This window comes from Trachypithecus francoisi, unplaced genomic scaffold (assembly GCF_009764315.1).
Source record: "Trachypithecus francoisi isolate TF-2019V2 unplaced genomic scaffold, Tfra_2.0 Lachesis_group13, whole genome shotgun sequence".
NCBI classification, from domain to species: Eukaryota; Metazoa; Chordata; class Mammalia; order Primates; family Cercopithecidae; genus Trachypithecus; species Trachypithecus francoisi.
This window is the reverse complement of record NW_022681458.1, coordinates 74,470,185-74,486,606: the sequence shown is the minus strand read 5'-3', so window position 1 is coordinate 74,486,606 and position 16,422 is coordinate 74,470,185. Positions and strand designations below refer to the sequence as shown.

Below are 16,422 nucleotides of genomic sequence, written 5' to 3'. Positions count from 1 at the left end.
CAAATTCTATCATAGCTGCTTCAGTAGCACCAGGGACCTTAATCACGCCATGTGTTTTCTGGAGCATCCAAATAACCAGAAAACATCTCATGCTGCTCCCTTCTCCATCTATGTCTTGCCCAGAGGTATCCGATGGGTGGAAACTAGGTCATTTCCCTTTATCCTAGTTGTAAAGGAGCCTGGGAGACTTCATGATGGATGTCAGTTTCTTTTACAACTGGCCCATTTCCAGGAAGAAAAGCTAAGGGGGAATTGAAACAGGAGATGAGTTGGCTAAACTGCCAAATCTGCCATAAGTGGAGAATTTATTGACCATAGTCACATCACTAGTAAGGGGCAGAGCCTTCGGATGCCATCTCTTAGGTTCTTCCCAAGATAAAATGAGTGCCTCATTGTAGTGGAGATGAGCAGCTCACCTGGCTCTCAGAGCTTAATAGAAATATACCTTAAAAGCAACTGTTGCCTTTTTTTTTTTTTGAGACAAGAGTCTCGCTCTGTCGCCCAGGCTGGAGTGCAGTGGCGCGATCTCGGCTCACCGCAAGCTCTGCCTCCCAGGTTCACGCCATTCTCCTGCCTCAGCCTCCTGAGTAGCTGGGACTACAGGCACCCACCACCATGCCTGGCTAATTTTTTTGTATTTTTAGTAGAGACGGGGTTTCATCATATTAGCCAGGATGCTCTCAATCTCCTGACCTCATGATCCGCCTGCCTCAGCCTCCCAAAGTGCTGGGATTACAGGCATGAGCCACCACGCCCAGCCAACTGTTGCCTTTTAACCTGGGATTGCATGAACTGCAAGTGTCATTACTGGTTTGGCTTTGTAGATATCTTAATATTGTTAAGGAAGTAGCCCAGTGAATGTGGATGAATTCTTCATCCTCTGTCCAGTTTTCATTTAAAAATCCTAGCACACCTACATTTTGAAACCGAGAAGCTCAGAGCTAGATGAACCCTTAAGCCAAGGTGAAATGCACAGCAGCTTGAGTACATTTTCCCTACCTCTCACATTAATTCATGGATAATTAAAGGAAATAAGAAAATAAATGTGACTCTGACAACCATGTAAAAAGTGAAATGCAGAATACGGTGTATAGACCTACACATTACAGTTTGATAGACTAGTGTTCAAATCCAGGTTAAATCACTCATTAGCTATATAAAGCTGGGGCAAGTTGCTTAACCTCTCCAGGCCTCAGTTTTCTCTTCTGTAAAATGGGAACCATGCCTACTTCTTAGTAGAAGTAATTATTAGTGAGATTGTATACATTGCTTATAAAGCACTTTATAGAATGTCACATATAGAAGGTATTGATTAAATAGAAATTACTGTTTAACATTACTTTATAAGAAATAATTACTAAATGACATAACATTGATTTAACAAGTCTTTAAAAATATGTGCTCTAGTAATCCATTCAGCTATGAAAATGATTACCTTTTGAGTATGCAGATATACAGAATGGCAAGTGAGATATTTTTCCTTTGATTTCTGATAGTATGTATGGTTTCATGTGTTTAAAACAAGGACTATTTCCTTTCACAACTGACCTGTTTCCAGTCACATTTAGAGACCTTCTCTAAATTCTACTTCTACCAAACTTTCAAACTGTCTGATGGACTTTCAAATTATATACTAAGGGAAAGGGAAAGCAAATAGCTTGGAATTTCTTAGAAGAAACATCTATACCATCTGTTCAGAATTTACTGAAGAAATGACTATTAAAATGTCATTTCTTTAATAGTCTTTAAAAAAAAAATAGCTTCAGAATTTCATGGAAAGTCATCTCTAAAGGGCCAAGTAAAAACATCCTTTGAATGGGACTTTACAACATTTTAACAATTTCAGAAACAAGCTGACATCTAAAATATAAAGAAAAATAAAACTCACATCTATGTCGGTGAACAAAAACTACAGAATTGTTTTTTGACCTTTTGTTGTCATTAGCAAAACTTGTCCTATATGCCTACTAAGTTTGTCGATGATACAAACATCCCAGTCCAAGAAATGTAACTCAAAACACTCATGTTCTAAAACATGTTTCCTATTTAAGAAAAACAAGAGCAAAAAGCAGAAGGAAACCAAACTTCTCCTTCCTTTGGTATAAACTTACATTTGTACCATTTAAGAGAGAAAGAAAGCAGTGCTGAAAATGTGCAGGGCTCTAAAGTGCATTGGTCTCTGATCCACCTTTCTGGTGAACATAGTTGGAGAGTCAATAGCAGAAGTCTTATTCTCAAGAGCATGAGTACTCCATGCTGATGAGACTGGAAGGAGGGCTGAGCACTGGTTTAGAAGCTGCAAAAAGCAGGCTGAGGAGGTGTGAAGAGAAGAAAACACATAGGACCACCAGCAAAGTGAGCAGAGGGACATGAGGGTGCAGTCGGAAGGAATCCAAAGCAGGAGTGAAAGAAGAGAGTGACTCAGTGTGTCCAAAGCGACTGAGACCAGAAAAGCTTGGACTGGGAAAGTTGCATGCTTTATTGAGAATAGCATCAAGTGCCATGTTGATCTACTGTAGGAGTTAAATAGGTAAGGAAATGGGAAAAAGCAGGAGAGAGTACCCAGTTAAGGCCCCTGGCTATGAAACCTAGGAGGAAAGCATGACAGTAATTGGCAGTGATGCCAGGGTCAAGGGAAGGTTTTGCTGTTCTTGTTATTTTTCTAAGCAAAGGAAGACAAGCCCTTCTAGAGACAAAACAGGAGCCAATGGAAATGGAGAGACTAAAAACACAGAATATAAACAAGTCCTTCATTAAGGGGCTGAGAAAGCATATACTAGTGACAGAATTTCTGATCCATAAGGATTAATGCAATTTTGAAACTAAGAGATATTTTTAAGGGGAAAACATTTCCAAAGAGGTTTTATGGTTTTATAGCAGAGCTACCACCAGGTTTCTGTCGGCTGACAACCCTGTGCTTTGTCCAGGAGACCAACTTACCTTCAAGTTTCTTTGATTATGAGACCTTAACCCCAGAATATTTTAAGGCTGAAGAGTAAAAATACAGATGATGGACAGTAATGGGAATTGATGCAGTGGGGAAGAGAGCATAGAGAAGTGATAAAGGAACAGGAGTTCCTTTGCTTTGAAAAGCAAAGGCCTTGCAAGAGATTAAGATTGTAATCCCTCTTCACAGAGTCCAAATGGGAAGAGTCCAGCATAGCCTGAAAGAGTTTCAAGAGCAATGTGAGTAGACTGTGGTGAAGAGTTCAAGGCACCAGTAGGATGAAAACTGGCAGGCTGAGTCTCTAGCCATAGGGGAAATAAGAATCATTAGCCAAAAGGAAACTGTAAAAGAGGAGAATGCCTAGAAATAGAAATCTCAAGCATAAAATGGTATCCGGCAAGAGTGAAGCTGAGCAAATGTTTGGTGAGTAGCTTGTGAATCCAAGCAATGCTGGAGATTGGCAGCAGGGAGGACCATGGAGAGCCAACATAAATGACTGAGCAAGGGAACAAAACAAAGCACAGCATTTTCATCTGATTGGCCAGTAAGTACTAATTTAGGAAAATTGTACACATAACCACAGATTTCAGAAACAAAAAGGCTTGGTTAAAAAGCTACTCTGCCAAATAAAACTATCTGTCATTGTCACCCAGGCATTCCTTTGGGTGCATTTCTAGAACAATTGATAAATCTGATTCTAGTGCTGAAAATTGGTAAGTCCCTCCATTAAGTGATTAAATGATGATTCTCTTGGCAAGATTACACTTCGGATTAAGTTTCGTTACAACCTTGACAAGCCTATGAAGAAAAAAAAAAATCACAAAATCACAAAGTTATATTTTATGGTGGCTTTGTCTTAAACCTCTGTAAAATAATCATGGTATAGCCATTTCAGGCTGTTTTCATATACACAGAATGTTAATTATGGCTATGTAAATATTATTCAGAAGGCTATTTAAATCTGGTAGATTTTTAATATCCTAAAGTTATATTTGAGAAAAGCATAATTCTATGTCACATTAGTGCTAGTAATGACAATAGTCATAATGACATTTCCTCCAACTTGTGTATATCCTCCCCATTTTTTAACAGAAGTGCAAGACTTTTTTATATAGGCTGTGTCAAGTAAAATTGAAAACTTCCTATGAAAACAGTCAACGGGAGGTGCCAAGTTTTTTTTCTTTTGAGCAAGAGCGAAGTTAAAAACAAAAACCAAAACCTGCTTTTGCAACAATTAGTCAAGATGCATTGACTGATCATTCCTTATGAAACATCTTACAGGCAATCCTCTCTGAATTTGTCTTTATTTATCATGTTTACATTAGTAATGATAATATTTTGTGTTCATGTAGCACCATTTGGCTTATGCAGTATTTTCAAATGCATTATCTCATTTGATCTTTACAGTGATTCTTACCAGCGAAGTCTGGCCAGACATTATCATTCTCATTTTATAGATGAGGAAACAAAGGCATAGAGTTGCACAGGCTTCAGAGTTGATGACTCAGAATCTAGAACTTGAATCTGGGTTTTCCAATGCCGTAAGGCTGACTGCCTACAAAATAATTTCCACTGACAGCAGCTACATAAAATTATTTTTGGCTATTTTGCATTCCAATAAATCGATATTACATAAAGGAACAATTGAGTTACAAAACAAAAGAAAAGAAAAATCGCCAAGTCTGTTCCCTGCGTTATCAGTCGCTACATAGCACTAATATTATTCTTTGAAATGTGATCTAAAATAATACCACCTCTCTGTGGTGAGCTGAGAAATACCTCCCTAGACTGTGTAAATTTTAGATAGTGAATACACTAGCAGCTTTCTGGTTTCTAAGAATATCCATTAATATCAGCCTCCCCCAAAATAATGGGCCAAATGAATCCTCTTTTTGTTATCACATAGTTCATCATTTTTAAATTCTCCCAGCTGCTGTTTATATTAGTAGGATGTCTTTCCTCTCATCCTCTCCCACATTTCTAATAAAAAATACTGGCATTTCCTTTCCCAGTGGAGAAGCCCCACCCGAAGCCCAGTCACATTGCCAGGCTTCTAGGCTCTAATGATTAAATAAGTGATTGCTCTGCCTAGCTTTAAAAATGTGTCTTATATAAGGCAGTCAAGACGCAATATCCATCACTGTAAAGGAAGTCAAGCATTTATTTAAAATAATGAAATACCCTCATTTTCATTTTTCCCTGAGAGGATTGTAGTGATGTTAAAAAATTCTCTGAATTCTAGAACTAGGGCAACACATTGATTTGAAGAAAGCTATAATCTTCCCTTCTAATTTGAAGTGTACTTTCTCCTCAGTGAAATAAAGTGTGGCTTTCAGAATAGCAAGAGCCCTGGGCCCACACACACAAAGACATCCTTATCCCAACCACTCCTCTTTCAGGTTGGCCCCATTCTTCCCAAGGCAGGGATTTATAAAGACCTTTTCAATAAATGTCAAGGTATATTGAACTAAAAAAGAAAGGTTCAAATCATTTCTTCCAGATTTGGGAGGGAAATGATTTCAACTGCCAAGTCATGATGAATATTACCTTTTGCTTTACACCAGTGCCTCATTGAAAATGAGTAAGTTGGATAAGTTCAATTATGGGGTCTCTTGGAAAAGATTCATAATTAAGTTTTTAAAAGGAACAAATTAGCTCTTTGTCTATCTGAGGCAGAGGAGTCAGAACACTTATTCCTATGAGCATTCAGGGATTTCAACTTCTATGGGTAGATTTCCTTAAATAGCCAAGGAGGCTGACTTAAAAGAAAGGCTAGGAGAGAGAGTCAGCCCTCTGTGATTTGGAGAGATAATAAGTTAGCAAACTGGATAGCATAATGGTTTATGAAATTCTTCCTTCAAGGACCATTATCTAGTGCTAATAGTGTTTTATGTCTTCCTCTCCTGTGCTTATTTACAGCATAATTACAAGAGTGAAAAAAGGGGAGGAGTTGGGTATCAAAATAACCATATGCCAAATTAATGCAGCCAGCTAGAATCTCTGGCCCTTGGGGCTTGTTTATCAATTAGTTCTGTTGCAATCTGAGTTTCTGTTGTTCCCCACAGAATGGAGATACTTTGATTTCACTCATATGCCACCTCCAACGAAAGTCATTTGAGATCAAAACATTTTTCAGAGAGGATCTCTTTTCCCCTTTTCAATATCATGATGTATTATACAGCCAGCTCCTCACTCATTTCAAGGCCATTTCGTAGCACAAATAGTTAACCCTTTCTCTCTGTCTCTCTCACATGCACTCTTTCTTTTCCTGTCTTGCCTCCCTTTTAGCTGGTTAATGTTGGGTTTATTTTTTTTTCAACTGCTTTATCTTCCTTCACCATGTTTTTAAAGTTGCTATGCAAATCTCTTAGGTTAAAGCCACTTGTGTGTGCCATATGTGATCTGTAAATATTTAACAGAAGTTATTCAGAGTCAATTAATAACAGCAGTTATTCAGAGTCAATTTTAACGAAGTTATTCTGAGTAGTAGTTTGAGATAGTATAAGATGTAGTAGTAGTTTGCAGTGAGACAGGAGAATTGTTTGTATCCTCCAAAACCAAGCCAGTACATCAGGAACTGCTGGTTTGGAAATGTGCCTCAATCCCAGCTTGAGTTTCTCAACTAATCTGAGTTTTTAAAGGGATCAGAGAAAAGAAGGTGGCAGGAGCAAGGAACTGCTTTAAACTATGATATATTCTTCACATGGTCTTAGTTTTCCTAAGAATCTCAACTGACTTTTCTTTTTTTTTAACCTAAAAATAAAACAAATTTTGCATCCCTTTTCACACTCATGCTTCATTCTTCTTTGAATGCTAATTACAAATTTTTCACCCTTTGAAAGTTGGTCTACCGAGACCCAAGAAATTACTTACTCAAATCAGGAAAATTAAAATGTAAAGGAGTGAAGTCTTGTGGAGCAAAGTACAGACAGTTCTCCACTTTGGTGAGCTGACTTCGGATTTTTTGACATTATCATGATGCCAAACCATCATGATTTCAAGTAATGTACAGCATTCAATAAATTTTGTGAGTTATTCAACACTTTATTATAAAGTAGTCTTTGCGTCAGATAATGTTGTCCAACCAGGCAGCACGTTTAAGTTAGGCTCGGCTAAGTTATGATGTTTGGTAGGTTAAGTGTATTAAATGAATTTTCAACTTAGGATATTTCCAATCTACAATGTTTTTATTGGGACGTAACCCAATCATAAATAGAGGAGCATTTGTGCTTTGTTACTGTAGCTCTAGCAAACTAATACAGTAGTAGATAACCTGCGGCTCTGGAGGCTGGAGGAGTTTGCAGGAGTGGGCAGAATGGCCACAGGTGGGACACACGAAGATTTAACAAGCGCCAAAAAAACAGGGAGGGGCAGAGGTCAAAAACCAAAACGATGCTCCTAATATAGCATGAATCAAAAAAAGCCAAGCAAAGGAGACAAAAACTTAGTAAAAGATTCAAAGACTGAACCAGAGATAGCAAGTCATTCTGTTCTCAGCTCAGATGTCACCTCTTTAGAGAGTGACTAATTTAAGGTAGCCCTTCTCCCCCATCCCACCTTTGTGTAGTCCCTATCCGATTACCCTACTTACCACTACCTGGAACTGTTTTTGCATTTGTTTATCTTCTGCCTCTCTCTCCTAGAAAGTAAGAGAGAGGAGACATTTGCATTCCCTTTCCATTTCCAAATCTACTTCATTTGTACATTTGTTTTCAACGTTTTTCAGATGTCTTACCAGCTCACTGCCTGGCACCTAGTAGTGTTCAGTGCATCCTTCATGAACAAATGAAGTAGATTTGGCAATGCAAAGGAAATAATAAATTAGAGATATTACTTGAGACACCAGAGAATGGAAGCAAGCTGCTTGGTGAGTGTCCTGCAACCTTGCCCATGGTGAAGGCAAGCTCAAATGATTGCCAGTCCAATTCAGTGTAACTGGCAATCAAGACATAGGAAATCAATGTTGACTTGTACTTGCCTATGGTTAGGATTCTCCAGAGAACAGAACCAATAGGATATATTTAGATACAGAGAAAGAGATTTACTATGAGGGACTGTCTCATGAGATTATGAGGGCTGAGAAGTCCCATGATCTACTGTCTGCAGGCCGAAGGCCCAAGAAGAAACCAGTGGAATAGTTTCAGTCCAAACCCCAAAACTTGAGAACCAGGGGAGCCAATGTTGTAAATCGCAGTCTGAGCCTAAAGGCTCAAGAACCAGAAGCACTGATGTCTGAACTCAGGAGGAGATGAATGTCACAGCTCAAGCAGAGAGAGCAAATTAGCCCTTCCTCTATGTTTTTGTCCTATTTAGGCCTTCAATGAATTAGGTGATGCTCACTTACATTGGTGAGGGCAGTCTTCCTTACTCAGCCTACAGATTCAAATGCTAATCTTTGCCAGAAACATCCTCACAGACACACCCAGAAGTAACGTTTCAGCAGCTATCTAGGCACCCCTTAACCCAGTCAAGTTAACACATGAAATTAACCATCACACTGCCTGAACCATGAAGATGGACATGAAGCTGGCACCCCAAACAATGCACAGTTCACCAGAGACACATTACCCACCGACTCCTAGGCCTTACCTCTGGCTGTACAAAAGAATTTCAGCAATTCTGGGGGTTTCTTGAAATAAATTATTCAGAATAACAGACATTCTACCATACGGTTTCTAGGAGAAATATGTGCTTCTTAAATTGAAAATTCTGCCCCACTAACTTCCTGAAAGATGAAGGTGGATAGTTAGTGGAGAGTTCTCTGAATGAGGTAATCTGAAATACAGTAAGGCCCCTGGGGAAAAAGTCTTTCAAGTGTTCCAGTTGAATGTGTCTATTTACAGGGATTTGTATTTAATGGATGACAAGTTAATGTGTCATCAGTGTCTGTGGTTGTGATGAAGTTGCGAGGAAAATGACAAGTGTTAATACATGCAACTTTCTGTTTTACTGATATACTAACTGGTCTGTTAAAAAGGATTTCTTTTTTTAATCTTGTAAAACTGAAAGAACTTTCCAGAGGTTTCTGCTTTTGTAGTATTCTCTCTCTCTCTCTCTTTTTTTGTTTTTCTTTTCAGTGGGCTTTTTGGCTTTGAGTTTTTCAGGAAGGAGACAGATTTCTCAAGCAGAAAATCCGGTACAGTGTACTCACTAAGCTGGGTGAACAAACCAAAACACTAACAGCAATACTATTTATTTAGAAGAATTGATCAATATATGTCCTCAGGATCTAAAACCATAAACTGATGAACTGACATAATCCCCTCACTCACAATAGATCCCACTTTTTGTATCATAACACCATCTGCCTGGATAGAACCCTTTCCCCAGAAGCTCAAATGATTTGGCAATGGTTGTTAACGCCTAAGATGTATTTGGAGATGAAACAGATTTATTTTTGCCCTCTCTTTATGTTTAAGGCTACTGAGACACAGAAAATCCACACCACAAGTCAGAATTACTCAAGGAGTAACCACAGACATACTGACCCATTACCAACTACTTTATCCAATATACATTAAATGAATCTTTAGAGTTCCGTGCATGATGCTACTCTTTCTTGTCTTTAGTTACATTACTATTTCTGGCCCATGGGCATATTTTTTGTACTGTTTTGCCACCTGAGAAATCGGTCTGGTTATAAGCAAAAAGGCTACTTTTTTAGCCTCCCTTGCTATGAGTTCTTATTGTCCTTAGCCACTCTTCAGGTTTTAAGAGAGTTTCTTTTCACACTTCAAATTCTCTGATTTTTATTTTAACAGAGGATTTACTAGATTCTAACTTGCATTCAGCATTGTCTAAGATGTAATACTGTGCCTACTTTTGTTCTCACATCTGAAGACAACAGGAAAAAAGGTCAGTAGAAATAGTGATTCTGTGTGCGTGCATGTGTGTGTCTGTGTGTGTGTGTGTTTCAGGTCTTCATAGAAAAGAACCTGCAACGTGTTTCTAAACCTCTTTAACAGTTTCAGCTTCCCCACCCTGCCCTCAGCATCTTCAAACTTTAATGTGCTCTTTGCAAACCATCCCTTTTTGCACTTTTTGATTATCAAGAATCCCTACAGAATTGGTATAGCACAGTGTGTAGGAAACTAGAATGAACTAGAAAAATTCCAAGAAATGGAAACACATCTAGGAAATAAATGCATGAGGCCAGGAGTGGTGGCTCACACCTGTAATCCCAGCACTTTGGATGGCCAAGGCCAGAGGATCACTTGAGCCCAGCCGAGGTGGAGACCAGCCCGGCCAACACAGTGAGACCTTGTCTTTACTAAAAATAGAAATGTTTTAAAAATTAGCCAGGCATGGTGGCATGTGCCTGTAATCTCAGCTACTTGGGTAGCTGAGGCAGGAAAATTGCTTGAGCCCAGGAGGTCAAGACTGCAATGAGCTGTGATTGTGCTACTGCACTCCAGCCTGGGTGACAGAGTGAGATCCTGTATTAACAAGTTAATAAAAAATAAATACATATATCACTGGGCAAATAGCAGCTTGAGGTGCTCCCTGACACCCTGGGCTTTCCCATCCAAGATATTGCCTATGTCTCAACAGGCCTTAGGAAGCTTGGAAGTGACTGTTCATGTCAGTCACATGAACTGTGATCACTAGCTGTGTGATCTTGAGCAACCTACTGAAGGTTTCTGAGTTTCCATTCTCTCATCTGTCAAATGGAGAAAATTGTACCTCTCTTTTAACACTGTGAGGAATGAAACTCTAAAATATAAACAATAGAATGGCATGGAATGCAGCACACAGCACAGTGATTCCTATAGGCCTTTTAAAATGAGAGCTGCAGTAATAATGGTAAGAAGTATTGTATTTATTACCTGTCCAGAAAGGAATGCTCATTCTTCTGTTTAAAAAAAAAAAAAAAAGTGTTTATAAACTTTTTTAATGTTCTCCTGTATTTCTATTATATTTCTCCTTTTTTAGCTCCTTCTAAACCTCCCAGCTGCCTATGTTTATGCAGTCCCTTCCCCCAGAAAAATCACACAGAAAAGTATCAGATAAAACAAACTCTCAGCTGGGCAAGGTGACTCACGCCTGTAATCCCAGCACCCTGGGAGGCCAAGGTAGGAAGATCACCTGAGGTCAGGAGTTGGAGACCAGCCTGGCCAACGTGGTGAAACCCCGTCTCTACTAAAAATACAAAAATTAGTCAGGCATGGCAATGCACGCCTATAATCCCAGCTACTCGGGAAGCTGAGGCAGGAGAATCACTTGAACCTAGGAGGTTTCAGTGAGCCGAGATCGCGCTGTTGCACTCCAGCCTGGGTGACAGAGTGAGACTCCATCTCAAAAACCAAAACAAAACAAAAACAAATTCTCGCTGACTCTTCTAAGAAATAGAACTATGTAAGAGGAGAAATCCTTAATATGAATGAGTGAACTGCTATTGAAATAAAGGGGGCCGGGCGCGGTGGCTCACGCCTGTAATTCCAGCACTCTGGAGGCCGAGGCAGGCAGATCACAAGGTCAGGAGATCGAGACCATCCTGGGTAACGCAGTGAAACCCTGTCTCTACTAAAAAGTACAAAAAATTAGCCGGGCGTGGTGGCAGGTGCCTGTAGTCCCAGCTACTCAGGAGGCTGAGGCAGGAGAATGGTGTGAACCCAGGAGGTGGAGTTTGCAGTGAGCCGAGATTGTGCCACTACACTCCAACCTGGACAACAGAACGAGACTCCGTCTCAAAATAAATAAATAACAAGTAAATAAATGGAACAAGATTTGGGGAAGATAAGATCCTCCCTCACACCCTTTAGATTTCACAGATGGGTAACTAGCTACTCAGCTCAGGATGGTGTCTGAGCACCACTCACCATCTGACCCCTGCTAATCTCTCCACCTGCCCTCCCCCTTCCTTCTCCCCATCATCTTATCCTCTTCTTTTACTCAACTAGTCCTGGTACACACCATGCTCTCTCTCATTTTATGCCCTTGCATATGCTGTTTCCTCTGCCCAGAATGCCTGACCCCCAGCCAGATAATTTCTAGCCATCCTTAAAGATTCAGCTTAGCTCCCCTTTAGTGAACTTGCCATAGCATCTTCCCCAGGACTTCCTCACTGTTTGACTCTGGCACGGGTGGAGGAGTGACATTCACATTACAGCCTGTGTGAATGGCACCCTCTGGAGTGGTGCTATGGACAGTCGGCAGGACTTAACCTTGCTCTCCACACTCTGCCCAGCATTCTTCCCCTGTGTATTCCAGTAGCCTCTAATGTAAATTTTTATTCCACCATTTTATCCATTTACTTGAAACCTTTCCTCCTAGTCTAGCAGTTTTTTAAGGGAAGAGTATGGGTTCTGTTTCTGTTTTTCCAATACTTCACATACAACTGGCACTCAATAAACATTTGATTAATTGGTTGATTGATGGATGCATGGATTAACAAATGAATGAATAAATTCAAGAGTTGAATGAAGGCTTAACCATAGAGATAGAAGATAATAACTTGTGAAATGAACTCTGTAGAGATGAGAAAGGAACAATAAAAAGGAGATCAAAATATAAAGTGGAAAAATCCTCCTTTAGTAGCCTGATTACTGGCTCCCAAATATTACCTGACAGGAGCCTCTTCCAGGAGAGGCTTTTGGGGAGGCCCTTATCATCTTACTAATAGGTGGCTCACAATGCAGTAGGAAAGTATGCAAGAGGACAGAGCAATATGATGACAAAAGTAGACTAAGAATCAGATACATAGCCTAAGACAATGGTAGAGAAAGTTTGCTTTCTAGTACCATCCTGGGACTTACTTATAACCTTTTGTAATTGAAATTGAATCCATGTCTGTATATCCCAAGTTAAGAAGCTCTTTTTTTCTATTCCTAGTTTCTCTCACTTCCTTTTGCTTACTGTTTAAAGTTTCAAAACTTGCTGCACATCACATCCTTTTTTTATCAGCTTTGGTGCACCTTAGAACAGAAATTTCCCCCGGGAGGACAGGATACAGGAGCCTATATTTAGAAAGTACTTATTATGGTTTGGATGAAGTCCTAACTATGCCTAGAGTCAAGCTGCTGGAAGCCATTCTAATATTCATTTAGTTAGAATGGTAACCACACTGACTTATTGCTGGTCTCATATGGATCATATATTCACAGTCAGCTCTTGGCTTAGACAAGAAGATATATATATTGTCTCTGCTGTTCACATCATATATTTTTATTTCATTATGCCTATTGTGCTTAGAAGCATGATTTTCAATCTATATTCCCAATTAAATTATTTCAACACAGTCTGTACATGTAAGCACATAGTTTTCTTTGAAGCAGACTTTGTTAAAATTGATATCTATTCTCTACTATCTCTGCCTTCTAGGACTCCCACATTCTGCTCTAACGAGAAAGGAAGAAACAATTTTTTACATGAATGGACTTCATAACCAGGCATATAGGAACTGGCACGAAGTTTTAAAAGTTCTAGAAAGCAGTAGAAGTTCTAGAAAGAATGAGAATTCCAAAGGAAAACTAAATTTGAACACCAGCTGAAGTCTCTGTCACATCTTCATTGGATCTGTGGCCCCCAAACTCAATTGTCCCTCTCCTTATACTCATGTTGGATTTATAGGCAAATGCAACTAGGTAAAAAAAAAAAATTAAAAGGTCCAGTATAATTTCATCAAGGGAACACATGAGTGAATTGTTGAAAACCATAAAAAGTGACACCATTTAGATCAACTCCAAAATAAATGCTGCCAGCCATCTGAAAGGTCACTTGGGTGATGGGTTCCATGCTTGAGAGGTCAGCATATCCTCTGCATGAAGTTTCATAGAAAACTAGAATTAGGAGCTAAGCGTGGTGAGAGCCAAAGTAAGGAGAAAAGGAGGAACAGTTGGTAATTACTTCTAAGTCTGAGTCAAGAGAGACACAGCATTAGCAGAAATTTTCCAGTGTGATAAACACATATTCAACTAGAGAGTTAGAGAAGGCAAGGAAATGTTGAGAATCAATTCCTTCAACAGAATCAAGCAAATAAAAGCTCAGACTTGGAAACTGGAAAAGAGATATGAGGCCGTGGGTGAGATTTCCTATCTTGAAAGAAGACTTTAGTGCCAGAAAGTATTTCACTGTAAAAAAAAAAAAAAAAAAAAAAAACCTCGTGTGAAGAGGGGGAATTCTTTTTTAAAAATTACTAATATTCCACTTCATCTTCATCCAGAATTTATAATCTATGTATTTCTTAATTGGGTATGAATATACATGCACAACTTCTATCAAGAAGAGAGGAAAAGGGGAGATGGTTATGACAGGAAGTTTTTGGTACTGGTATAAATGAATGATCATGTGTATTTTAATCCTTGTGGACAATTCTTATACCCTTATTATGTTTATTTAAGGATGTAGAATGAGGACATAAATCTAAATGACAACTGTACTTTATTGATTTTGCAGAGTTAAGAACATTTATGAGGCATGGAACCCTCCATCAGATTTGGAAGAAAGTAGAGTGAGCGCAGAGGTGACAGACAGCCACTGAGGCCCATGGACAGTCTCCACTTCATGCTTCTCTATCAAACTTTAAGATTTATTAGTAATATGCTGCCTTTGGAAGATGAAAAGAAACTAGTGCCAAGGAAGCATATTCTTCAATATTTGGAATAGACGTGTTCTCAAGACAATGGCTTCAAAAGTCTCCTGTTTGTATGTTTTGACAGTTGTGTGCTGGGCCAGCGCTCTCTGGTACTTGAGTATAACTCGTCCAACTTCTTCTTACACTGGCTCCAAACCATTCAGCCACCTAACAGTTGCCAGGAAAAACTTCACCTTTGGCAACATAAGAACTCGACCTATTAACCCACATTCTTTTGAATTTCTTATCAACGAGCCCAATAAATGTGAGAAAAACATTCCTTTTCTTGTTATCCTCATCAGCACCACTCACAAGGAATTCGATGCCCGTCAGGCAATCAGAGAGACGTGGGGGGATGAGAACAACTTTAAGGGGATCAAGATAGCCACTCTCTTCCTCCTGGGCAAGAATGCTGATCCTGTTCTCAATCAGATGGTGGAGCAGGAGAGCCAAATCTTCCATGATATCATCGTGGAGGACTTCATTGACTCCTACCATAACCTTACCCTCAAAACATTAATGGGGATGAGATGGGTGGCCACTTTTTGTTCAAAAGCCAAGTATGTCATGAAAACAGACAGTGACATTTTTGTAAACATGGACAATCTTATTTATAAGTTACTGAAACCCTCCACCAAGCCACGAAGAAGGTATTTTACTGGCTATGTCATTAATGGAGGACCGATTCGGGACGTCCGCAGTAAGTGGTATATGCCCAGGGATTTGTACCCAGACAGTAACTACCCACCGTTCTGTTCAGGGACTGGCTACATCTTTTCAGCCGATGTGGCTGAACTCATTTACAAGACCTCACTCCATACAAGGCTGCTTCACCTTGAAGATGTATATGTGGGACTGTGTCTTCGAAAGCTGGGCATACATCCTTTCCAGAACAGTGGCTTCAATCACTGGAAAATGGCCTACAGTTTGTGTAGGTATCGCCGAGTTATCACCGTGCATCAGATCTCCCCAGAAGAAATGCACAGAATCTGGAATGATATGTCAAGCAAGAAACATCTCAGATGTTAGAATTTTTACCAGTGTAAATACGTTTCTTTTCTTTTTTTAAGAAATGGGACCTAAGGTGTTGGTATTTTCCAGGTGTCGGGGGAAATGAACTGGTGAAGGGGTTTTATAAAGTTTTTGCTTCCTGCTATAAGTTCCTTTCTTGGATTACCAATTTATAAACGTTAGACTCTGGTCATAGAAACAATAAATGAGTTAGAAGGGCCAGATTTCATTCTCAGTCCCAGAGCATTGCTATTTATCTCAAAAAGTGACTTCCAAACAACTCCTAGGATTGACGTACTGTGCATCTGAGATAAAAATTTGGTTCTGGGAAACTGAAACTCACAGTAATGTGTCATATCATCTCTGCAAAAATTAATACATAAATAGAAACCATTTTCAAAAGCAATTCAGAAAGGATGCACAGTCAGGAAGACACACTGGATGTGATTATTAATATTGTGTGTATTGTTACATTATATTTTTACATATTTTGCCATGTAATATGTACAGTATTTGCAGTTCCACCAAGAAATGAACTTGGTACCTGCAGGGAGGCTGCAGTTAAATAGATGGGAGTTTAGATTTGAGAATCAAACATTCTAAGTGTTTGGAAGACAACTCTGCTTGTACCTCCAAGGATTAAATCTGGTCAGCAGGTGGAATGTGTATAAAATGCTACTTAACAAAGTAAACAAAAGATTTTTTTCTTTTTTTTCTTTCTTTTTTGTTTTGCTGTTTCAGAACAAACATTAAGTGGTGCCTCCAAGGAAACTTTGCCAAATGTCATCTCACCTGCTTCCTTGCAGACAGTGTTGCTAAGTGCATTTCACAGTTTCTGGATCTGGCAGGCATATCTGTCTCTATGTAGACAATAAGTTGGTTGGAGGCCAGA

At 39.3% G+C, this 16,422-nt stretch overlaps 1 protein-coding gene across 1 annotated transcript; it reads left to right on the top strand.

Annotated features, from left to right (window-relative positions):
- Positions 1–14,250: 14,250 nt before the first annotated feature.
- Positions 14,251–15,754, top strand: B3GALT1 (beta-1,3-galactosyltransferase 1). Its single transcript, XM_033231242.1, has one exon. It carries the CDS (start codon positions 14,568–14,570, stop codon positions 15,546–15,548), a length of 981 nt encoding a protein of 326 aa, XP_033087133.1. The 5' UTR covers positions 14,251–14,567; the 3' UTR covers positions 15,549–15,754.
- Positions 15,755–16,422: the final 668 nt, after the last annotated feature.

Coding starts and splice junctions, on each gene's coding strand:
- B3GALT1 (XM_033231242.1), top strand. CDS start 14,568: ATGGCTTCAAAAGTCTCCTGTTTGTATGTTTTGACAGTTGTGTGCTGG.